The sequence below is a fragment of the Anguilla anguilla genome, chromosome 9 (genome assembly GCF_013347855.1).
Source record: "Anguilla anguilla isolate fAngAng1 chromosome 9, fAngAng1.pri, whole genome shotgun sequence".
NCBI lineage: Eukaryota > Metazoa > Chordata > Actinopteri > Anguilliformes > Anguillidae > Anguilla > Anguilla anguilla.
In genome coordinates, this window is record NC_049209.1 from 50,786,960 (window position 1) to 50,811,738 (window position 24,779).

Sequence of the window (24,779 nt, forward strand, 5' to 3'; positions counted from 1 at the left end):
TTTAACCGTTTGGTGATTGGCCGTGCTTGGGTTGCCGTGACACTCAACACACGCCTTCTGTTTCTCTCGACAGATGACAGAAACTCTATCTGGACATCTGGCTGCGTAACAAGAAGAAGAAGAAGAAGAAGAAGAAAAAAAAAGAGAAAGAAGAAGAAAAAAAAAACATTCCCCCACACCGCAGCCTCTCAGGTTCCTGCTCCCAGCACCAGACACCGGAGTGACAGAGTGTGTTTGCTCTGTCTGTGGCAGTCTTCCAGAATTCCTCTCCCACCCTCCCCCCCCCTCCAACACACCCCCCCCCTTTCCAACAGGCCCCGCCTCCTGCACCGAGTCACCGCTATCACCCCCCCACCCCACCACCACCACCTCTCCCCCCCCCAACACACCCCCCCTCTCCAACAGGCCCCGCGTCCCGCGTCGAGTCACCGCTATCAACCCACCCCACCACCACCACCACCTCTCACCCCTCCAACACACCCCCCACTCCAACAGGCCCCGCCTCCTGCACCCAGTCACCGCTCCCACACCCCCACCACCCCTGCCCCACCACCTCCTCCTCCTCTCCTCTCCTTCGGCCCGATGCACTCCACCACCTCCATCACCTCCCTGTTCTCCTTCACCAGCCCGGCGGTGAAGAGGCTGCTGGGCTGGAAGCAGGGCGACGAGGAGGAGAAGTGGGCCGAGAAGGCGGTGGACTCGCTGGTGAAGAAGCTGAAGAAGAAGAAGGGCGCCATGGAGGACCTGGAGAAGGCCCTGAGCAGCCCCGGCCAGCCCAGCAAGTGCGTCACCATCCCGCGCTCGCTGGACGGCCGGCTCCAGGTGTCGCACCGCAAGGGCCTGCCGCACGTCATCTACTGCCGCGTGTGGCGCTGGCCCGACCTCCAGTCCCACCACGAGCTCAAGGCCCTGGAGTGCTGCGAGTTCCCCTTCGGCTCCAAGCAGAAGGACATCTGCATCAACCCCTACCACTACCGCCGCGTCGAGACCCCAGGTGGGCGGGAGCGGCCACACAGGCGGGGGGAGGGGGGAGGGGGGCGTATGGGGGAGGAGTTAGGACGATTCCAAGGGCATTCCTGAGTGACAGGGGCCCTCAATGAAAATATTAGAACTTTAGATTAATAACTTTTTAGTGCGTCGGCTATTGAAATTGACACGAATGGGATATTTTATTTATAATGTACGGATAAAACTGGCAGTTTCTTTTTGTTTTGGAGTGGCCTGGGGTTGGTGGGGCCCAAAATTTCACACAGGGTTTGTTGAGGAGGGGTGGGGGGGTTCAGTCAGCCCAATTTGAGGAAAGGAGTTGAAATAAAATGTTTTGATTTGTAATAAATAAAAAATTTTATTGTTATTATTAAGTGACATTGCAGGCATTTTTTTGTAATTCTCGCAAACCGGATCCTGAAATGGAGTTTGGCCTCTCCAGCACGTTCTGCCAGGAAACCAGAGGCGTCGTCCCCTTGCCGGCCCTGCCGAGCTGAGCAACCGCCAAAAAGAAAAAAAAAGAAACCGAGTCCGTTTTGGTTATCAGATCGGCGGGAAGGATCGGTTTCAGTGTTCAGCGCGACGTTGAGGCTCCCGCTTTGAGAAATGGAGGGAATTCCATCGCCCGACGCGCACAGCCTGCGGTTTTAATCGCTCTCAACGATTCACTTCATTTCGGCGATTTCAAAGACTTTAAATAAACATGAAAGCAGCCCCCCCCCCCCAGTCCTCCCCATCCCAAACCGCAGAAGTACAGTTAAAGGTTCGGGTTTCACGCTCGAAAAGATTGTGGCCGACTGCACTTGGCCCTCACTCAGTAATCAATACGACAGGATCCCTCTCTCTGGGGCTGGCTACATGTGTTAGGCTGATTTATTTTCAGTTTGTTTATATACATTATGTATGTATGCATGCAAGTGTGTGTGTGTGTGTGTGTGTGTGTGTATATGAGTGTGTGTATATATATATATATATATATATATATATATATATATATATATATATATATATATATATATATATGTGTATGTGTGGTGTGTGCGCGCACGTGTTTAGGTATTCTGTGTGTGTATATATATGTGTGTGTGTGTGTGTGTGTGTGTATTTGTATTATTTACATATACACGCATACAGAAGTATGTACAAACTATCTAAGGTCACATGAAGGTCATTTCAGTTCTCTTAAGTTTTGATCAGACGGAAATTATTCTTGTTAATAAACTCACTGCTTCTCCCCCCCCCCCCCCCCCCCCCCCCCCGTCTCTCAGTGCTGCCCCCTGTGTTGGTCCCACGCCACAGCGAGTTCAACCCCCAGCACAGCCTCCTGGCCAAGTTCCGCAATGCCTCACTGCACAACGAGCCCCTGATGCCCCAGAACGCCACGTACCCCGACTCCTTCCCCCCGCTGCCCTGCAACGTCTTCTCCTCCTCCCCTGCTGGCTCCTACGTCCAATCGCCGAGCACCGTCAGCTACCCCAACTCCCCCAGCAGTGCCACCGACCCCGGGAGCCCCTACCAGATGACCGGTACGTACCCTGGGCTGGGCTGGGCTGGGGGTGGGGGGGCAAGGGGGCAGTAATGAGGCTGGATGTCACTAGACCTGACTTTGCGCTGTCAGCCTGGCTTGAGCCAAGATGGCGGCTTGCATTTCAGCTTGTTGTGGGTTTCTCACCTGCTGCGTAGTTGGGTGCTCGGGTGGGGTGGCTGGGCTTTGAAATGTCACTCTGGAGCCAGTGCTGTGCCCCCACCATACTGAATACTGGACTACAAATCCCAGGCTGCTATCTGTCAAATCACAGCAGAATGTGAGCTAGCCTGGCTTTCAGTTTCAGGCTCCTCTGTAGTCCCTAGCCATGTCCATCCATTTTAGAGCCATTCTCTCTCAGATGGCCTAATAATTTGGCTTAAAGTCCCAGCACAGGGCTTAGTTTAATTCTTCTTGAACTGACCTCTGAACAAGAACATTAATAAGAGTTTTTATCTTGAGCTTCTCTGCGTGTGATGTCGGTTAAAATGCTAGCGTCAGAGGGCTAGCGACAGCGACTGGTGAAAGGAGGCGTGTCTTTTGAGCGGCTGCAGGCGGGCGCCAGATGCCGATGTCATTTGAGCGGGTCTGAATGGACACGCCCACTTCCACTCAGCCTGCCTGGGCTCCGGGCCAATCCGCTCGCTGGATGCCAGAGTTCCGCCGGGCCCCGGCCAGTTCGCTGTGGAAACGGCCCCCCCCCCTCCCCCTCCCAACCCCCCGCCCCCACCTCAGGTGCAGCTGAGCAAAGAGACTCCTATAGATTCAGCGACTGGATCGATATGCCCTTACAGTAATGGAAATGACCAAAAATACACTGGAATCAAAAGCATGGATAGTTATCGTGCTGCTGCATAATATGTGGACAGACATGGAAAATGACTGCTGCTTTTGGGGATTGCAGCATGCTTTAAATATATATATATATATATCGTGTTTTTATAATTTATTATTTATTATATTTATTTGTGTTTTCAAAACTTTGACATATTTATACTGTATTACAGGCTGTTCCATTTCTGTGAGGGTAGAGCTGCTTCTGATCACGGCATATCTGGGGGCGGCTGAATCGCGGTGGTTCGACAGACACGCGTCTTCTGGGCCACCGTATTTCCACCCCCCCCCCGCTGTCACCTGACTGTGAGGCAGAAATTAAGAGAGATTCCCGGGGGTGGGGGGGTATTACGATGGTTCCAAGGGCCTTGACTGACAGGGGCCCTCAAGAAATATTAGAACACAAAATGTCCTGAGGTGGTGGGGTCCAGTGTGGGTCTTCTCGTGGGGCCCGAAATCCCTGATGGCAGTTGAGGTTGGGGGTGGGCATGCTGTTTGGAATCATCAGTTATGTCATGTGACCAGCTCAGCTCACAGAGTCCCTTTGTCTCCCCCCCCCCCCCCCCCCCAAACAGCCGAGACTCCGCCCCCTCCGTACAGCATGACGGAGACCGCCGCCACCGAGGACATCAAGCCGGGTGACTCTGCCGCCAAGCTGATCTTCTCCGCCCCCCACAGAGGTGACGACCCCCGCGTTTCTTACGTCAGGCCTGCGCCCTGCGACCGTGCCCAGTCCGTTTCGGGGTTTCATGCCACCCTCTCCTCCGTTATCTAATCAGCCCTAGTCGTTTATTTGATTTTTAGACATGTTTTCATAAAGACGTGAGCTACGCTGCAGACTGCGTGTGCATTTTCAGTTAAAATACTTTGCTGCATCCAGCACTGGCCGTACACAGTCGTGTAGATTATGATACACAGTATAATTGGCTGCAACAAGCGCAAGTGTTTTGTGCTATTGTGAAGCACTTTGACTCTTCACAGAGGGTTAAGGAGGAAATCCTTACCTTGGCTACTGAAATAAAAGAGACTAACCTTAGGAATGAGGAGAGATGGGTCTCATCGAGCTACTGAGCTTTTAGACAAGTCTAGCCTTTGCTAAGTCCTTGCTGAAGAGTCAGACGAGTCGCTCCAGACTCGGGGGGCGCGGGCAGTAGACCCCTCTGACCCGCCGGCCCTCCCGTCTCCCGTTCCAGCGGACCTGCGCCCGGTGTGCTACGAGGAGCCGGAGTACTGGTGCTCGGTGGCGTACTACGAGCTGAACAACCGCGTGGGCGAGACCTTCCACGCCTCGTCGCGCAGCGTCCTGGTGGACGGCTTCACCGACCCCTCCAACAACAAGAACCGCTTCTGCCTGGGCCTGCTGTCCAACGTCAACCGCAACTCCACCATCGAGCACACGCGCCGGCACATCGGCAAAGGTGCGTCCCCGAGGGGGAGATTCGGGTTCCTTTTCGATTAAATGTTTTTTAAATTTTTTATTTTCTGGTTTGGTTCGGTTCTGTTCTGGTCCATGCCGTCCTGCTCTGTCCTGCAGTGGTCCGTTCGGTCTCTTGTCCGTAGTCATAGCAGTGATCCTGACCTGTGAGGAGCACTTTACTTGTGCAAATAACGTGAGCAAAACAGACATTGAGCACATGCAGCAGTAGTTTGCAGGGAGTTTAGTGTGCAGAGATAATAATAATGTAAGGTGGCCTGATACTGAGAGCCAGCTCTGTGGGGAATTTTAGTGGGAATTTTAGAGGGATCCTGGAATATTTCAGTGGGCGTGCCTCTGCTCTCTGTCATCACTCCATTAAGCAGAGTGTAAAACTCCCTCAGTCCTCCTTACAGTGTCAGTTCCCAGCTGGCACGTCCCCTCCGGGAGCAGTTACAGCATCACAATGGGTTTCCCCGACGACGGCGGTGATTGACATTCCCAGGGGCCCGTGGGAGTTGGCCGAGTTTACTTTTCTTCCTGTGCGTCTGGGGGGGGGGGGCTCTGTAGAACAAAGACTGCGATACTGAAATAAGCCAGACTGGCCTGTTTCACAAGCATCTCTACAGCTACGGGCCCCACTTGGCATGTGATAAAAAACACCCAGACAGGGGGGTAAAAAGGGCCTTTGGTAAATAAAAAAATCTGCAGTGCGTAAGCAAATACATTTTGGTAAAGAAGTGTTGAAATAACACGGCCTGTTTTGGATGGTAGGGCTGAAATTTAGGGGGGAGGAAAAGCCTTTATGGTTGTTTCGGGTCGATTGTTATTCAGACACGGAAAAGTGGTGGGGGGGAGCATGGCAGGTCGGGGGGGGGGGGGGGGGGGGGCAGGGTTACGTGGCGCTCCACATATCTTCACTACAGGAACTTAGTTTTTTCTTATAAATTTGGCGCTCAGTTGAATTGAACTGTTGAAAACCCTGTGCATACAGTGTTAACAGGCTCCGCCCCCTTGCCCCGCCCCCTCTCTCTCTCCCCCCCCCCGCAGGCGTGCACCTGTACTACGTGGGCGGGGAGGTGTACGCCGAGTGCCTGAGCGACAGCAGCATCTTCGTCCAGAGCCGCAACTGCAACTACCAGCATGGCTTCCACGCCACCACCGTCTGCAAGATCCCCAGCGGCTGCAGCCTCAAGATCTTCAACAACCAGCTCTTCGCCCAGCTGCTCTCCCAGTCCGTCAACCACGGCTTCGAGGTGGTGTACGAGCTCACCAAGATGTGCACCATCCGCATGAGCTTCGTCAAGGTGAGTGGGTGGGTGGTGGGGGGGGAGGGGTCAAAGGTTACGGATACTGATTCTGAATACAGGGGCATGGGTGAAAATAGCTCACCAAGATGTGCACCATCCACATGAGCTTCGTCAAGGTGAATGGGGGGGGGGGAAATTATTTGTAATAAAACCTCCCAAATATCTATAAACTACCATTGAAATGGTGGAGAGCTGTTCTGCAGGTAGCTCAGATGTATAAACTACAAAGAAGAGGTGGAGTGTCCATATTACATATGAAACGCTTACATATAAATACATGTTTCATGTTGATTAAATAAAAGATGCAACACTTACTGTTCGGCTTCCTTGGCTATCCAGCACATCAAGGTGGCTGAGACATCATGTTTCATCATGAGTGGGTGACACAGCTTCTATTAAATTTGCGTTCTGTGTTATTTTTAAGAGACAACGCTGTAGTTCGGGTTGCTTTTCCTCATGTATTTGTACTAAGATTCGTTTTTGGGCACGGGGGGGTGGGGTGGGGGTCAGACAGAAGTCCAGGACAAACCTGCGACAGGGCAGGGGGACGGGTTTGTGAGGCCCAAATAGAAAGTTTTGCCGCGTGTTGCCGTGGGGACAGAACGGGGCGGTTATTCTGGTCCTGGCCGGGTTCCCCGTGCTCTCTGTGAGCCAGGGAACACGGTGCTGATTTAACGGGTCCTGTGGCTCTCCGGTTACTCCAGCCGCGGAAACGACGGCTGCGTTCCAGCCGCCGGCGCAGTGCCCCCCCCCCGCCGGTAACGGCCCGGAACGGCATCAGCAGAGGCGTTTTTGGGGAACCCGGGACAAAAGGAAATTTATTTTAATTTCTTGGGTCAATAATAACAACAAATGGATTTTTTCTCTTGATTGACCATAGTTTTTTTTTTTTTTTTTTTACCTATTACCCTCAAGCACAGTTGATTGGAAAAGTTTTTCAGCACCAAACTTTCACAAAATTTAACCCTTCATGTTATCCGTTGCTTGTTCTAGCAGACTGCTAAAGGGTTAGTGTGGAGTGGGCCCTAGTTTTGTGTGTTAGGGAATTTGTTTGGCTTTGTTTACAGTATCAGGGGACAGTAGATACATCTGATCCCTCAATCTTTTTTTTCCCCCTCTTTGTTAACTTCCAGGGCTGGGGTGCGGAGTACCACCGCCAGGACGTCACTAGCACCCCCTGCTGGATCGAGATACACCTGCACGGGCCTCTTCAGTGGCTGGACAAGGTTCTGACCCAAATGGGCTCCCCGCACAATCCCATCTCCTCCGTGTCCTAACGACCGACGAAACCCGACGCCGTAGGGGGACAGGGGGCGGGGGCGGAACTCTCCGGAACTCTCCGGACTCTAAACGGAGTGGGGATCGCTCGTCCTGCCAGTCATTTCAATCGTAAACACTCTAAATGCATTGGAATACGTTATTGTGCAGCTGAGTATCTAAGTGTACGTGTTTCGTTTTTTTTTTTTTTTTTTTTTTAATTCTACAGCATTCGCAGATCTGTATAATGTCTTGACATGATGCTCAAATAACAAAACAATTATGGGATTTGCATATTTGGTACTTTTGTGCTGCCCTACATTACAAAACACGGGCCTCAATTGAAAATGAAATGAAATGGACGTAAGATGAGTTTGTTTTGCTTCATTTTCTTTGAGCCTTGTTTTTTGTGATGTAGGGAAGCACATGATGATTGGTCATTTCAGAACACTCCATGTAAGTCTTTTGGCTTGTGTGATTTAATCGTTTTTGTTTTTCTATAAAAATATATATGCATTAGCCTCTGGCTCCTTTCCATTGTGTTGTGAATCCTCTCTGTTTATTTCTGTGGTAAAAAAGCGTGTAAAAAGCAGCCTTGCAGCATGAATCAGCGAAGGTGTGCTGCGATTGGATCCGCCATTTTGGATGAGCTCGGGAAGTTCCGGAAAATCGGACACTGGCACTTAAGGAGAGAGAGAGGATTTTAATGGACTCTGTACATACGGCATCAGTGTGAGTTCAGCTGCGTCTGCAGACTGTGAAAACAGGAAAAGAACAAGCATTCTCTCACGCTTTGTCTCTCTCTCACTCCTTCCTCTGTCAGAATCCCCAGTTCAGAGACCAGTGAAAGGACATCCAGATCATGGCTGTGTCTCCTTGTGCATTACTGTAATGGTAACATCTTCACTGAAACTTAGCACTTCCCTTCCTGTTACACTTACTGTAGTAGCTTGTAACTGGTTTGTGGATCACTTATTTCTGGTATGAATATATCCCTATCTAAAAAGGTGTTTTTTAAATATCTTTTAAAGGTATGTTTTATCTCTTGTAGAATGATTTGATTCTGATTCCAGACATGTTTGTGCTTTTTAATATCTCAAAAGAAAAGTGTTGTTTCTTTATCCTTGCAGATACTGTAAAGCTTCATAAAATCTGTAGGTCCCTGTTCTCTACTTAATAACCATTTGTGAGGCCCTGACAGAGAAGCGTTGGTTTTTTTTTTTACTTGCGTAAGCAGCAATCCGTTTGGTATTGTTTGGTCGCATAATGGAAAATGATTTTAAATTGATGCCAATAATAGTCCATTAAGTGCATTCACCCAAATTCATAACTGACTAGGACAGGTTTACAAGCTGGCGTGACTGCCATAGCAACCATGGGAGAAGAGGAAGTAATTCCACACTTAATTCATTTTATTCTGTACAATCAAATTACGACAATACCGACGAGTCATGCAATACAGTATGGCATAATTACATCACACGTTAAAACACACATACACACAAAAAACTATTAAGGAGACCAATGCCATCTTAGGACAATTTCTTTATCCAAAAACCTGATCAATTGGAAGGTCAAGAGAATTGGCCACCGTTTTTTGTCATTGGGACAACCATTAACTGCGCAATTTTTCTCTCTCGATTCAGGGTCTGGCATAAAAAAACCTGAACACGTAATTTACAAAAGAATATGCAAGTTGATATAAATATATTCAATTTATAAATACACATTTGAGAAATAATTTAAAAATCAGTATGCTCATATGCAAAACAAGATCGATTTTGTAACGTGCGGTTCTTAGTGCAATTTAAAAGCAGTTTAGTGACCGTGACGCTTCCTTTGCTGATCAAATGGATAATAAACCGAATCTGCACCGCTCTGCCACGTATGTTTTTTGGGATATCGGATGTTTTATAATTGTTCTACCGGCCGTTTATCGAAAAATAAATCAAAAATCTTTATCGAATAGCACGCACTGTTTTCACAACAGTTGAGATTAGGCCACCGCTCCAAGGCGTAGCATAGGCACGTGGTCAGTGAAGCCCACGCGATGAACAGAAAAAAACTGTCGACCGGCGTGGAGCTGTCCAAACTCGTCCGTCGTGACGTTTTCTAGTCGATATCTGGCTGCCAACGGAAACGAGCTGCGCTATCCTCCTCCAACAAACGGTTTCAGAAGTCCTGCTGCGTCTGGGCGCGAGCCTGAGACGTCAGAAGCCTCTGCTGCTCCTGCAGGAAGCTGATCACTTCCGGGCTCCTTAACAGCGACTGGGGACAAAACGCAAAAAATCATAATCGCAGACTCACTCCATTTAGGCCGTCCTGGGAAACGAACGTATCCGAAATGCTAAACCTACTGAAACTGGTCTTTGCACCTCGTTTTTTCTTTTTCTTCATGGTTAATTTACAGTGTGTGAATGAGTAAACTAGGACAGCATTATTACACCATTATTTCTGTCAAATGAGGTCACATACACCGACAAAAATATATATATATTGCAAAACAAAATGGCCATTATGCCACTTGGTCAGAAGTGGGGTGGAAGATGTCTTGGACAAGAGGAATTACAGTGCATGAGGAAAAACGGGTGCATTTGTTTGTGCCCAAGACGGGTGATATTAATTAATCGAAGAGAGTGTTTAGGCTGCTCACAAGTCTCTTCTGGTTCAACACTTGTTCGATGAGAGATGGCCTTGCCGGACGGTCACCCACGGTACCCAGACGTTGCTTGGTGACTGAAACTGGTCTCTCCTCCGAGCTTTCCTGCTTTAACAGACACCAATTCATGTTAGAAGCCAAAAATATTATTTTCTGACAAGCATGCAACGCACCTCTTTGCCTTTACACCTAAGTGAAAACCATAACATGACCGGGTAAACAAGAGTACTAACGTTAATTAGCCATTCATAAAATAACATTAAAAAGTCCTGTCGAGTTCATGTTAATTCTTTAGGCTCTGAACAACATTGGTTTTCCTTCTAATCACTACGAAGTCACTTCCACTGAGCTCCATTGACAGTTCCATGCAAATGTAAGTATTTCTGCGGGGGTTGCAGTTGATTGAGTCACGTTTATATGGCTTTTAGGATCTACAATACCAGGGGCACATAGCGTTGATACGTCATCAATTATCTAGAATGTAATCTGCATTGTGAAACTAATTGAGGCCCTGCATATGAATGCAAATTATTAATAAAACGTGACTGAAGATAAACAGGTTCCATTAGCAACTCTTACGAGGATTTAGCCAATTGCACAACAGGTTGAACTAAATAAAACTTCCAAACCACGCCAAAATGCAGGATTTTAGACAGTGGCATCCCCAATAATCTCATTTTGTAAATCCTTACGTCTAATTTCCCGCTTGACATAGCCTGGTCACTTTTCTTTTTCTTGTATTTGTCTTTGTACATTTTATTACGGTGTTTCTTGCACATCCAAGGCTTCCTCTGCTTGGCCACCTGCGTGGTGGTCTCGTGGCACCCCTCGTAAGTGCAGGTCTTGGTCACGTTCTCGCTGTCGCCAAAGGCCTCCTCGTCGTTCAGTTCCTCTGCCTCTGGGCTGGCGGTGCTATCTCTGGGGTCGGTGGTGTCCAGGACGTCGCTCTCGTCGCCTGGATCTTCCATGTCAAAAGGGAAAACGGTGTCCGGTTCCTGAGGCGTGACCACATTCCGACTTTCCACAACCCCACTCTTGTCCACGAAGTACGTCTGCCCGTCTTTGGTGAGCAAAAGCGAAATGTTCGAATCTTTGTTTACTGGAGTTGTGCAAGTAGCATTGTCCTCTTCGCTCATTTTTGCGATTGAAAAAGGGGGTCTTAGCAAGACAGCTAAACCAGACAATACTGAGATCAAGAACAAAGAAGAAAGAAGTGCTGAATGTCAACAGCCAGTTCTCTACGACAGCCAGCTATCGTGCACACATCAGCTGGCTAGCTAGCTAGTTCCTTTTCGATACTGATTTAACTAACCAGCTAATCATTTATAGGCTTGCCGATTAATTCCATTAGAGGAGTGTTTATTAATCTGTATGTACACAAATTCGCCTTATCTGCGCATTTAAATCAATGCATTTTAAATATTGAGGAAGCCGGAGCTTACCGGAGTGTTAACCTAGCCAAAATAAGAAAGTAACTTCCGGTAACTACCAAAGTGGAAATTTCATAATAAAAGTTAGAAATTATGATTTGTTGTGAGTAATTGGTTTGTCGTGTTTAACCAAAAAAGGGCATCCCCACATATAATCTTTCAGTTATAATATTTTTGGTATAGCCTCGAGCCGCTTGTTGCTTCCTCTTCCTATTAGACGATCAAAACAACAAGAAAGCTCTATGGTCCAGCCAGACGGTACAATTTCTGATCACACCTGCTTAAGATTTGAGGAGCTGCCCTCTTCTGGTAGACAGTGGTAATTGCCACAAGGTGCGGCTTGCTGTCGTAGAACCGATGTGTAATTGTCTTGGATTGGATCCGTCGATAGCCTACCGTCAATACTGATACAGTGTGATCAACAAACAATATGGATGTCAAATTTAAAACATCAACGCAATTTCACTGACTTCATTAGCTTCAAATTAGGTAAATAAAAGCCAAATTGGAAAAACAATTTAAGAAAAATCAGTGTGGATAAGTAAGAGATTTTTTTTTTAAGTAAAAGGTAAGTAAAACCATTCTTGTTGATCTTGTGAAACTAACGTCAGGTGAGTGCTTGTAGTATCACCATTCAGATTCACCTTTTCTCAGCTGGCCATTGTACCTTGACCAAATGCACTGGGCTGAAGATTCACAAAAATGTCCAAAATCTCACTCTGGTAGAGTCCATTGTAGCCTGGTAGAGTACTTTCATTGCTACTGATGCAATGGTAAATATTCTGAATCCAAATAAAATGTAAGACGGTATAGCAAATGGTAGATTGGAACCGTGTTGAAACTGACAAACCTTGAAAATTTTTAAGGGGATTAAACTCCCTCTCGTTTTCCCCGTTTTTTATCACCTCTTTGACATTCGCTCCTGTTCCGTTTTACCATTTTCACGCTGCGGGGACACGCGCTGTCAGAGAGCCGCGCTGCAGGACCCTCGGGCCGTGACAGGTGCCGCACTGCCGTATGCCCGTCTTCCGCCTCACACCTGCGCGCGCTTGGCTCGGTGCTCGCTTCTGATAGGCTGCCTGTAAGCGAGGTTCCCTCGCTTCCAATGCCAAGATTCTATTTTTATCTGTTAACGGATTTTGTTGTTTCATATTTTCAATCATCCGTTAGATTCATTGTAGTGGTACAATATTTGCCTTTTTACTTTTTGTTTTTGCTAGACATTTTTAATATAGTCATTTGTATATGCACATCTAGGTCAGTTGTAGCTATGTGTATACCATATAATAATAATAATAATAATAATAAATTAAAAGACAGTAAATTAGCCTATTGTGCTCAAGTGTTCTTTCAGTTGTATACAAACTAAATTGTTCATAAGGGTCCCCGCTCCTTTAGGCCGTTTTTACACAACTGCATGGGGAAAGGTTTTATTTAGCAAGCTTTGACAAAAGACCTTCAAAGCCTTTCAGTGTTTTTTAATGTAAAAACATGATAATTAAAAACAGAACTTGCAGTCTGAAGACTGTGGGATTGTAGTCATTCCATAAAGTAATAAACGCGGTTAAAAAAATGTAAACCCATCCAGTGTCCATAGTGATGAGTGTGTATTCTTGATGTGTTGCATGCGCATTTGAGTGCACTGGTGGTCAAAATGTACCAATCTGACATCTAAAATATGCATTGACTGGTGCTTTTCCTTTGCATCTAGCTGCTTTTCAAAGTATTCCAGGAACGCTGGGATGGCCTTGTGAATGGATACACAAGTACAGTGCACTTTTATCATTGTGTTTAAGAGGCTGTAGCTGTTTCAGGTTGTTCAATAGAGTTTTGTTTTTATGAAGCTATAATTGCTTATTTGTTTTTGGCATTATGTAAGAATGGCGGGTCAAGTAAGTACTGTTTTGAAGTGGACATCATCCAACTAAATTTCCCTCATTTGCAAATCAACTGTTGCTCTTAAGTTATCCTGCTGTGGTTCATGATGCAACGTACCGAGCTTACCTGTGGAGACTCAGTTGCATTCCCGTTTGAGTCCAGCTCCGTGACATTTCTCTTTCCCCCGTCTATTTGCCAAGTTCGGCACACAATTCTCTATGCTTCTATACGGGGCCAAGAATAAAGGGAACCGAATTCCCCAAACGAACCCCGTTTAATTTCGAGAGCGCGCTATGCGCAGTTCCCTCAGGATGGCATCTTTATTGCGTTCTCTCTGACGGGGGTTCAGGTGGCCGGGGGGGTCGTTGACGGGAAATGAGATGGAGTTTTTGAAATCTCATCAAACGCTTCATTAATTTAGACGCCGGTCTCGCCGAATAACCCTGAAAATGATCCGCGCTGGTTTACAGAGCCAGGTAAACACAGTAATGAAATGTTGCAGAGCATTAGACCCCCCCCCCCCCCCCCCAATGGACGGGTGGACAATGGATTCTGATTCATCATAGGCCCCTGGAGGAAAGTCGGAGAGCAACCTTAAAGCATCTTCCACAGCCTTGTACAAAAAAGTGTCATTTTGCATGGACAGAAAAGCCGCATTTTTATTTATTTTGTTTGTTTGTTTTAAGTGCCTGTGGATTAATCAATTTTAAATGGCTTTTGTATTATTGTATTCATTATATTAACCTTGCTTTTTCATCAATTTTAAATGGGTTTTCTGAAGTTTTCCAAGCTACCAATGGCTTCAATTAGGGTTAAGGGCCCAAATTAGGGTTAGGGTTAGGAAAACGGTAAGTCTGAGGGTAAAAGCAAGTTCACAGCTGTGTTCAGCAGCTTGAAGAATGATTAGGACACAGGTTTGTTAATGATTTTGAATGAGTCAAATATTTTCTACTGTAGCATGGGTACCTATGGCCATTGAAACAATAGCAATATATTAATATTTTTTCAAGGAAAAAATATTTTTAAAAGACCTGAAATATATCATTTTGCATTTGTATTATTGTATTCGTGATATTTACCTTGATTTTTAATCAATTTTGAATGGGTTTTCTGAAGTTTTCCAAGCTACCAATGGCTTCAATTAGGGTTAAGGGCCAAAACTAGGGTTAGGGTTAGGATTAGGGTTAGGAAAATGGTAAGTCTGAGGGTAAAGGCAAGTTCATGGCTGTGTTCAGCAGCTTGAAGAATGGTTAGGACACAGGTTTGTTAATGATTTTGAATGAGTCAAATATTTTCTACTTTAGCATGGGTACCTATGGCCATTAAAAAATTAGCAATATATTAATATTTTTTCAAGGAAATTTTTTTTTAAAAGACCTTAAACATTATTTTGCTTTTGTATTATTGTATTCATGATATTAACCTTGCTTTTTCATCAATTTTAAATGGGTTTTCCGAAGTTTTCCAAGCTACCAATGGCTTCAATTAGGGTTAAGGGCCCAAATTAGGGTTAGGGTTAGGAAAACGGTAAGTTTGAGGGTAATGGCAAGTTCACAGCTGTGTTCAGCAGCTTGAAGAATGGTTAGGACACAGGTTTGTTAATGATTTTGAATGAGTCAAATATTTTCTACTGTAGCATGGGTACCTATGGCCATTGAAACAATAGCAATATATTAATATTTTTTCAAGGAAAAAATATTTTTAAAAGACCTGAAATATATCATTTTTCATTTGTATTATTGTATTCGTGATATTTACCTTGATTTTTAATCAATTTTGAATGGGTTTTCTGAAGTTTTCCAAGCTACCAATGGCTTCAATTAGGGTTAAGGGCCAAAACTACGGTTCGGATTAGGGTTAAGAAAACGGTAAGTCTGAGGGTAAAAGCAAGTTCATGGCTGTGTTCAGCAGCTTGAAGAATGGTTAGGACACAGGTTTGTTAATGATTTTGAATGAGTCAAATATTTTCTATTTTAGCATGGGTACCTATGGCCATTAAAAAATTAGCAATATATTAATATTTTTTCAAGGAAAATTTTTTTTAAAAGACCTTAAACATTATTTTGCTTTTGTATTATTGTATTCATGATATTAACCTTGCTTTTTCATCAATTTTAAATGGGTTTTCCGAAGTTTTCCAAGCTACCAATGGCTTCAATTAGGGTTAAGGGCCCAAATTAGGGTTAGGGTTAGGAAAACGGTAAGTCTGAGGGTAAAAGCAAGTTCACAGCTGTGTTCAGCAGCTTGAAGAATGGTTAGGACACAGGTTTGTTAATGATTTTGAATGAGTCAAATATTTTCTACTGTAGCATGGGTACCTATGGCCATTGAAACAATAGCAATATATTAATATTTTTTCAAGGAAAAAATCTTTTTAAAAGACCTGAAATATATCATTTTGCATTTGTATTATTGTATTCGTGATATTTACCTTGATTTTTAATCAATTTTGAATGGGTTTTCTGAAGTTTTCCAAGCTACCAATGGCTTCAATTAGGGTTAAGGGCCAAAACTAGGGTTAGGGTTAGGATTAGGGTTAGGAAAATGGTAAGTCTGAGGGTAAAGGCAAGTTCATGGCTGTGTTCAGCAGCTTGAAGAATGGTTAGGACACAGGTTTGTTAATGATTTTGAATGAGTCAAATATTTTCTACTGTAGCATGGGTACCTATGGCCATTGAAACAATAGCAATATATTAATATTTTTTCAAGGAAAATGTTTTTTAAAAGACCTTAAACATTATTTTTCTTTTGTATTATTGTATTCATTATATTAACCTTGCTTTTTCATCAATTTTAAATGGGTTTTCTGAAGTTTTCCAAGCTACCAATGGCTTCAATTAGGGTTAAGGGCCCAAATTAGGGTTAGGGTTAGGAAAACGGTAAGTCTGAGGGTAAAAGCGAGTTCACAGCTGTGTTCAGCAGCTTGAAGAATGGTTAGGACACAGGTTTGTTAATAATTTTGAATGAGTCAAATATTTTCTACTGTAGCATGGGTACCTATGGCCATTGAAACAATAGCAATATATTAATATTTTTTCAAGGAAAATGTTTTTTAAAAGACCTTAAACATTATTTTTCTTTTGTATTATTGTATTCATTATATTCACCTTGCTTTTTCATCAATTTTAAATGGGTTTTCTGAAGTTTTCCAAGCTACCAATGGCTTCAATTAGGGTTAAGGGCCAAAACTAGGGTTAGGGTTAGGATTAGGGTTAGGAAAATGGTAAGTCTGAGGGTAAAGGCAAGTTCATGGCTGTGTTCAGCAGCTTGAAGAATGGTTAGGACACAGGTTTGTTAATGATTTTGAATGAGTCAAATATTTTCTATTTTAGCATGGGTACCTATGGCCATTGAAACAATAGCAATATATTAATATTTTTTCAAGGAAAATTTTTTTTAAAAGACCTGAAACATTATTTTGCTTTTGTATTATTGTATTCATTATATTAACCTTGCTTTTTCATCAATTTTAAATGGGTTTTCCGAAGTTTTCCAAGCTACCAATGGCTTCAATTAGGGTTAAGGGCCCAAATTAGGGTTAGGGTTAGGAAAATGGTAAGTCTGAGGGTAAAGGCAAGTTCATGGCTGTGTTCAGCAGCTTGAAGAATGGTTAGGACACAGGTTTGTTAATGATTTTGAATGAGTCAAATATTTTCTACTGTAGCATGGGTACCTATGGCCATTGAAACAATAGCAATATATTAATATTTTTTCAAGGAAAAAGTCTTTTTAAAAGACCTGAAACATTATTTTGCTTTTGTATTATTGTATTCATTATATTAACCTTGCTTTTTCATCAATTTTAAATGGGTTTTCCGAAGTTTTCCAAGCTACCAATGGCTTCAATTAGGGTTAAGGGCCCAAATTAGGGTTAGGGTTAGGAAAATGGTATGTCTGAGGGTAAAGGCAAGTTCATGGCTGTGTTCAGCAGCTTGAAGAATGGTTAGGACACAGGTTTGTTAATGATTTTGAATGAGTCAAATATTTTCTACTTTAGCATGGGTACCTATGGCCATTAAAAAATTAGCAATATATTAATATTTTTTCAAGGAAAATGTTTTTTAAAAGACCTTAAACATTATTTTTCTTTTGTATTATTGTATTCATTATATTCACCTTGCTTTTTCATCAATTTTAAATGGGTTTTCTGAAGTTTTCCAAGCTACCAATGGCTTCAATTAGGGTTAAGGGCCAAAACTAGGGGTAGGGTTAGGATTAGGGTTAGGAAAATGGTAAGTCTGAGGGTAAAGGCAAGTTCATGGCTGTGTTCAGCAGCTTGAAGAATGGTTAGGACACAGGTTTGTTAATGATTTTGAATGAGTCAAATATTTTCTACTGTAGCATGGGTACCTATGGCCATTGAAACAATAGCAATATATTAATATTTTTTCAAGGAAAATGTTTTTTAAAAGACCTTAAACATTATTTTTCTTTTGTATTATTGTATTCATTATATTAACCTTGCTTTTTCATCAATTTTAAATGGGTTTTCTGAAGTTTTCCAAGCTACCAATGGCTTCAATTAGGGTTAAGGGCCCAAATTAGGGTTAGGGTTAGGAAAACGGTAAGTCTGAGGGTAAAAGCAAGTTCACAGCTGTGTTCAGCAGCTTGAAGAATGGTTAGGACACAGGTTTGTTAATGATTTTGAATGAGTCAAATATTTTCTACTGTAGCATGGGTACCTATGGCCATTGAAACAATAGCAATATATTAATATTTTTTCAAGGAAAAAAATCTTTTTAAAAGACCTGAAATATATCATTTTGCATTTGTATTATTGTATTCGTGATATTTACCTTGATTTTTAATCAATTTTGAATGGGTTTTCTGAAGTTTTCCAAGCTACCAATGGCTTCAATTAGGGTTAAGGGCCAAAACTAGGGTTAGGGTTAGGATTAGGGTTAGGAAAATGGTAAGTCTGAGGGTAAAGGCAAGTTCATGGCTGTGTTCAGCAGCTTGAAGAATGGTTAGGACACAGGTTTGTTAATGATTTTGAATGAGTCAAATATTTTCTACTGTAGCATGGGTACCTATGGCCATTGAAACAATAGCAATATATTAATATTTTTTCAAGGAAAATGTTTTTTAAAAGACCTTAAACATTATTTTTCTTTTGTATTATTGTATTCATTATATTAACCTTGCTTTTTCATCAATTTTAAATGGGTTTTCTGAAGTTTTCCAAGCTACCAATGGCTTCAATTAGGGTTAAGGGCCCAAATTAGGGTTAGGGTTAGGAAAACGGTAAGTCTGAGGGTAAAAGCGAGTTCACAGCTGTGTTCAGCAGCTTGAAGAATGGTTAGGACACAGGTTTGTTAATAATTTTGAATGAGTCAAATATTTTCTACTGTAGCATGGGTACCTATGGCCATTGAAACAATAGCAATATATTAATATTTTTTCAAGGAAAATGTTTTTTAAAAGACCTTAAACATTATTTTTCTTTTGTATTATTGTATTCATTATATTCACCTTGCTTTTTCATCAATTTTAAATGGGTTTTCTGAAGTTTTCCAAGCTACCAATGGCTTCAATTAGGGTTAAGGGCCAAAACTAGGGTTAGGGTTAGGATTAGGGTTAGGAAAATGGTAAGTCTGAGGGTAAAGGCAAGTTCATGGCTGTGTTCAGCAGCTTGAAGAATGGTTAGGACACAGGTTTGTTAATGATTTTGAATGAGTCAAATATTTTCTATTTTAGCATGGGTACCTATGGCCATTGAAACAATAGCAATATATTAATATTTTTTCAAGGAAAATTTTTTTTAAAAGACCTGAAACATTATTTTGCTTTTGTATTATTGTATTCATTATATTAACCTTGCTTTTTCATCAATTTTAAATGGGTTTTCCGAAGTTTTCCAAGCTACCAATGGCTTCAATTAGGGTTAAGGGCCCAAATTAGGGTTAGGGTTAGGAAAATGGTAAGTCTGAGGGTAAAGGCAAGTTCATGGCTGTGTTCAGCAGCTTGAAGAATGGTTAGGACACAGGTTTGTTAATGATTTTGAATGAGTCAAATATTTTCTACTGTAGCATGGGTACCTATGGCCATTGAAACAATAGCAATATATTAATATTTTTTCAAGGAAAAAGTCTTTTTAAAAGACCTGAAACATTATTTTGCTTTTGTATTATTGTATTCATTATATTAACCTTGCTTTTTCATCAATTTTAAATGGGTTTTCCGAAGTTTTCCAAGCTACCAATGGCTTCAATTAGGGTTAAGGGCCCAAATTAGGGTTAGGGTTAGGAAAATGGTATGTCTGAGGGTAAAGGCAAGTTCATGGCTGTGTTCAGCAGCTTGAAGAATGGTTAGGACACAGGTTTGTTAATGATTTTGAATGAGTCAAATATTTTCTACTTTAGCATGGGTACCTATGGCCATTAAAAAATTAGCAATATATTAATATTTTTTCAAGGAAAATGTTTTTTAAAAGACCTTAAACATTATTTTTCTTTTGTATTATTGTATTCATTATATTCACCTTGCTTTTTCATCAATTTTAAATGGGTTTTCTGAAGTTTTCCAAGCTACCAATGGCTTCAATTAGGGTTAAGGGCCAAAACTAGGGGTAGGGTTAGGATTAGGGTTAGGAAAATGGTAAGTCTGAGGGTAAAGGCAAGTTCATGGCTGTGTTCAGCAGCTTGAAGAATGGTTAGGACACAGGTTTGTTAATGATTTTGAATGAGTCAAATATTTTCTACTGTAGCATGGGTACCTATGGCCATTGAAACAATAGCAATATATTAATATTTTTTCAAGGAAAATGTTTTTTAAAAGACCTTAAACATTATTTTTCTTTTGTATTATTGTATTCATTATATTAACCTTGCTTTTTCATCAATTTTAAATGGGTTTTCTGAAGTTTTCCAAGCTACCAATGGCTTCAATTAGGGTTAAGGGCCCAAATTAGGGTTAGGGTTAGGAAAACGGTAAGTCTGAGGGTAAAAGCAAGTTCACAGCTGTGTTCAGCAGCTTGAAGAATGGTTAGGACACAGGTTTGTTAATGATTTTGAATGAGTCAAATATTTTCTACTGTAGCATGGGTACCTATGGCCATTGAAACAATAGCAATATATTAATATTTTTTCAAGGAAAAAAATCTTTTTAAAAGACCTTAAACATTATTTTGCTTTTGTATTATTGTATTCATGATATTAACCTTGCTTTTTCATCAATTTTAAATGGGTTTTCCGAAGTTTTCCAAGCTACCAATGGCTTCAATTAGGGTTAAGGGCCCAAATTAGGGTTAGGGTTAGGAAAACGGTAAGTCTGAGGGTAAAGGCAAGTTCATGGCTGTGTTCAGCAGCTTGAAGAATGGTTAGGACACAGGTTTGTTAATGATTTTGAATGAGTCAAATATTTTCTACTTTAGCATGGGTACCTATGGCCATTAAAAAATTAGCAATATATTAATATTTTTTCAAGGAAAATGTTTTTTAAAAGACCTTAAACATTATTTTTCTTTTGTATTATTGTATTCATTATATTAACCTTGCTTTTTCATCAATTTTAAATGGGTTTTCTGAAGTTTTCCAAGCTACCAATGGCTTCAATTAGGGTTAAGGGCCCAAATTAGGGTTAGGGTTAGGAAAACGGTAAGTCTGAGGGTAAAAGCGAGTTCACAGCTGTGTTCAGCAGCTTGAAGAATGGTTAGGACACAGGTTTGTTAATAATTTTGAATGAGTCAAATATTTTCTACTGTAGCATGGGTACCTATGGCCAGTGAAAAAATAGCAATATATTAATATTTTTTCAAGGAAAAAAATCTTTTTAAAAGACCTGAAATATATCATTTTGCATTTGTATTATTGTATTCGTGATATTTACCTTGATTTTTAATCAATTTTGAATGGGTTTTCTGAAGTTTTCCAAGCTACCAATGGCTTCAATTAGGGTTAAGGGCCAAAACTAGGGTTAGGGTTAGGATTAGGGTTAGGAAAATGGTAAGTCTGAGGGTAAAGGCAAGTTCATGGCTGTGTTCAGCAGCTTGAAGAATGGTTAGGACACAGGTTTGTTAATGATTTTGAATGAGTCAAATATTTTCTACTGTAGCATGGGTACCTATGGCCATTGAAACAATAGCAATATATTAATATTTTTTCAAGGAAAAAAATCTTTTTAAAAGACCTTAAACATTATTTTGCTTTTGTATTATTGTATTCATGATATTAACCTTGCTTTTTCATCAATTTTAAATGGGTTTTCCGAAGTTTTCCAAGCTACCAATGGCTTCAATTAGGGTTAAGGGCCCAAATTAGGGTTAGGGTTAGGAAAATGGTACGTCTGAGGGTAAAGGCAAGTTCATGGCTGTGTTCAGCAGCTTGAAGAATGGTTAGGACACAGGTTTGTTAATGATTTTGAATGAGTCAAATATTTTCTACTTTAGCATGGGTACCTATGGCCATTAAAAAATTAGCAATATATTAATATTTTTTCAAGGAAAATGTTTTTTAAAAGACCTTAAACATTATTTTTCTTTTGTATTATTGTATTCATTATATTCACCTTGCTTTTTCATCAATTTTAAATGGGTTTTCTGAAGTTTTCCAAGCTACCAATGGCTTCAATTAGGGTTAAGGGCCAAAACTAGGGGTAGGGTTAGGATTAGGGTTAGGAAAATGGTAAGTCTGAGGGTAAAGGCAAGTTCATGGCTGTGTTCAGCAGCTTGAAGAATGGTTAGGACACAGGTTTGTTAATGATTTTGAATGAGTCAAATATTTTCTACTGTAGCATGGGTACCTATGGCCATTGAAACAATAGCAATATATTAATATTTTTTCAAGGAAAAAAATCTTTTTAAAAGACCTTAAACATTATTTTGCTTTTGTATTATTGTATTCATGATATTAACCTTGCTTTTTCATCAATTTTAAATGGGTTTTCCGAAGTTTTCCAAGCTACCAATGGCTTCAATTAGGGTTAAGGGCCCAAATTAGGGTTAGGGTTAGGAAAATGGTAAGTCTGAGGGTAAAGGCAAGTTCATGGCTGTGTTCAGCAGCTTGAAGAATGGTTAGGACACAGGTTTGTTAATGATTTTGAATGAGTCAAATATTTTCTACTTTAGCATGGGTACCTATGGCCATTAAAAAATTAGCAATATATTAATATTTTTTCAAGGAAAATGTTTTTTAAAAGACCTTAAACATTATTTTTCTTTTGTATTATTGTATTCATTATATTCACCTTGCTTTTTCATCAATTTTAAATGGGTTTTCTGAAGTTTTCCAAGCTACCAATGGCTTCAATTAGGGTTAAGGGCCCAAATTAGGGTTAGGGTTAGGAAAACGGTAAGTCTGAGGGTAAAAGCGAGTTCACAGCTGTGTTCAGCAGCTTGAAGAATGGTTAGGACACAGGTTTGTTAATGATTTTGAATGAGTCAAATATTTTCTACTGTAGCATGGGTACCTATGGCCATTGAAACAATAGCAATATATTAATATTTTTTCTAGGAAAAAGTCTTTTTAAAAGACCTGAAACATTATTTTGCTTTTGTATTATTGTATTCATTATATTAACCTTGCTTTTTCATCAATTTTAAATGGGTTTTCCGAAGTTTTCCAAGCTACCAATGGCTTCAATTAGGGTTAAGGGCCCAAATTAGGGTTAGGGTTAGGAAAATGGTAAGTCTGAGGGTAAAGGCAAGTTCATGGCTGTGTTCAGCAGCTTGAAGAATGGTTAGGACACAGGTTTGTTAATGATTTTGAATGAGTCAAATATTTTCTACTGTAGCATGGGTACCTATGGCCATTGAAACAATAGCAATATATTAATATTTTTTCAAGGAAAAAGTCTTTTTAAAAGACCTGAAACATTATTTTGCTTTTGTATTATTGTATTCATTATATTAACCTTGCTTTTTCATCAATTTTAAATGGGTTTTCCGAAGTTTTCCAAGCTACCAATGGCTTCAATTAGGGTTAAGGGCCCAAATTAGGGTTAGGGTTAGGAAAATGGTATGTCTGAGGGTAAAGGCAAGTTCATGGCTGTGTTCAGCAGCTTGAAGAATGGTTAGGACACAGGTTTGTTAATGATTTTGAATGAGTCAAATATTTTCTACTTTAGCATGGGTACCTATGGCCATTAAAAAATTAGCAATATATTAATATTTTTTCAAGGAAAATGTTTTTTAAAAGACCTTAAACATTATTTTTCTTTTGTATTATTGTATTCATTATATTCACCTTGCTTTTTCATCAATTTTAAATGGGTTTTCTGAAGTTTTCCAAGCTACCAATGGCTTCAATTAGGGTTAAGGGCCAAAACTAGGGGTAGGGTTAGGATTAGGGTTAGGAAAATGGTAAGTCTGAGGGTAAAGGCAAGTTCATGGCTGTGTTCAGCAGCTTGAAGAATGGTTAGGACACAGGTTTGTTAATGATTTTGAATGAGTCAAATATTTTCTACTGTAGCATGGGTACCTATGGCCATTGAAACAATAGCAATATATTAATATTTTTTCAAGGAAAATGTTTTTTAAAAGACCTTAAACATTATTTTTCTTTTGTATTATTGTATTCATTATATTAACCTTGCTTTTTCATCAATTTTAAATGGGTTTTCTGAAGTTTTCCAAGCTACCAATGGCTTCAATTAGGGTTAAGGGCCCAAATTAGGGTTAGGGTTAGGAAAACGGTAAGTCTGAGGGTAAAAGCAAGTTCACAGCTGTGTTCAGCAGCTTGAAGAATGGTTAGGACACAGGTTTGTTAATGATTTTGAATGAGTCAAATATTTTCTACTGTAGCATGGGTACCTATGGCCATTGAAACAATAGCAATATATTAATATTTTTTCAAGGAAAAAAATCTTTTTAAAAGACCTTAAACATTATTTTGCTTTTGTATTATTGTATTCATTATATTAACCTTGATTTTTAATCAATTTTGAATGGGTTTTCTGAAGTTTTCCAAGCTACCAATGGCTTCAATTAGGGTTAAGGGCCAAAACTAGGGTTAGGGTTAGGATTAGGGTTAGGAAAATGGTAAGTCTGAGGGTAAAGGCAAGTTCATGGCTGTGTTCAGCAGCTTGAAGAATGGTTAGGACACAGGTTTGTTAATGATTTTGAATGAGTCAAATATTTTCTACTGTAGCATGGGTACCTATGGCCATTGAAACAATAGCAATATATTAATATTTTTTCAAGGAAAAAAATCTTTTTAAAAGACCTTAAACATTATTTTGCTTTTGTATTATTGTATTCATGATATTAACCTTGCTTTTTCATCAATTTTAAATGGGTTTTCCGAAGTTTTCCAAGCTACCAATGGCTTCAATTAGGGTTAAGGGCCCAAATTAGGGTTAGGGTTAGGAAAATGGTAAGTCTGAGGGTAAAGGCAAGTTCATGGCTGTGTTCAGCAGCTTGAAGAATGGTTAGGACACAGGTTTGTTAATGATTTTGAATGAGTCAAATATTTTCTACTGTAGCATGGGTACCTATGGCCATTGAAACAATAGCAATATATTAATATTTTTTCAAGGAAAAAGTCTTTTT

General features: G+C 41.0%; 2 protein-coding genes across 4 annotated transcripts; one reads left to right on the forward strand and one right to left on the reverse strand.

Annotated features, from left to right (window-relative positions):
* Positions 1–497: 497 nt before the first annotated feature.
* smad9 (SMAD family member 9) lies at positions 498–7,861 on the forward strand. The gene is made up of 6 exons (XM_035434346.1): positions 498–994; positions 2,256–2,513; positions 3,922–4,026; positions 4,540–4,764; positions 5,811–6,067; positions 7,204–7,861. Exons 1-6 carry the CDS (start codon positions 583–585, stop codon positions 7,345–7,347), a joined length of 1,401 nt encoding a protein of 466 aa, XP_035290237.1. The 5' UTR covers positions 498–582; the 3' UTR covers positions 7,348–7,861.
* Positions 7,862–8,721: 860 nt separating this feature from the next.
* Positions 8,722–11,655, reverse strand: rfxap (regulatory factor X-associated protein). 3 transcript variants are annotated; one of them, XM_035434348.1, is made up of 4 exons: positions 11,429–11,655; positions 10,679–11,172; positions 9,981–10,094; positions 8,722–9,595 (listed from the first exon to the last, which is right to left on the reverse strand). In XM_035434348.1, the coding sequence occupies exons 2-4, from the start codon at positions 11,120–11,122 to the stop codon at positions 9,500–9,502; spliced, it is 654 nt and encodes a 217-aa protein (XP_035290239.1). In that variant the 5' UTR covers positions 11,123–11,172; positions 11,429–11,655; the 3' UTR covers positions 8,722–9,499. The 3 variants fall into 3 exon arrangements, with proteins under 3 accessions (XP_035290239.1, XP_035290240.1, XP_035290238.1); XM_035434349.1 differs by having other exon boundaries at positions 9,981–10,091; positions 10,679–11,655; XM_035434347.1 differs by having other exon boundaries at positions 10,679–11,654.
* Positions 11,656–24,779: the final 13,124 nt, after the last annotated feature.

Excerpts from the sequence above, each read along its gene's own strand:
- smad9 (XM_035434346.1), top strand. The coding sequence starts at position 583 with ATGCACTCCACCACCTCCATCACCTCCCTGTTCTCCTTCACCAGCCCG. Across the intron at positions 4,027-4,539 it reads CTTCTCCGCCCCCCACAGAG|CGGACCTGCGCCCGGTGTGC; the intron begins GTGACGACCCCC and ends CTCCCGTTCCAG. Across the intron at positions 6,068-7,203 it reads TCCGCATGAGCTTCGTCAAG|GGCTGGGGTGCGGAGTACCA; the intron begins GTGAGTGGGTGG and ends GTTAACTTCCAG.
- rfxap (XM_035434348.1), bottom strand. The coding sequence starts at position 11,122 with ATGAGCGAAGAGGACAATGCTACTTGCACAACTCCAGTAAACAAAGAT. Across the intron at positions 10,095-10,678 it reads TGTCAAGCGGGAAATTAGAC|CAGGAAAGCTCGGAGGAGAG; the intron begins GTAAGGATTTAC and ends TGTCTGTTAAAG. Across the intron at positions 9,596-9,980 it reads TGTTGAACCAGAAGAGACTT|TCGCTGTTAAGGAGCCCGGA; the intron begins GTGAGCAGCCTA and ends TTTTGTCCCCAG.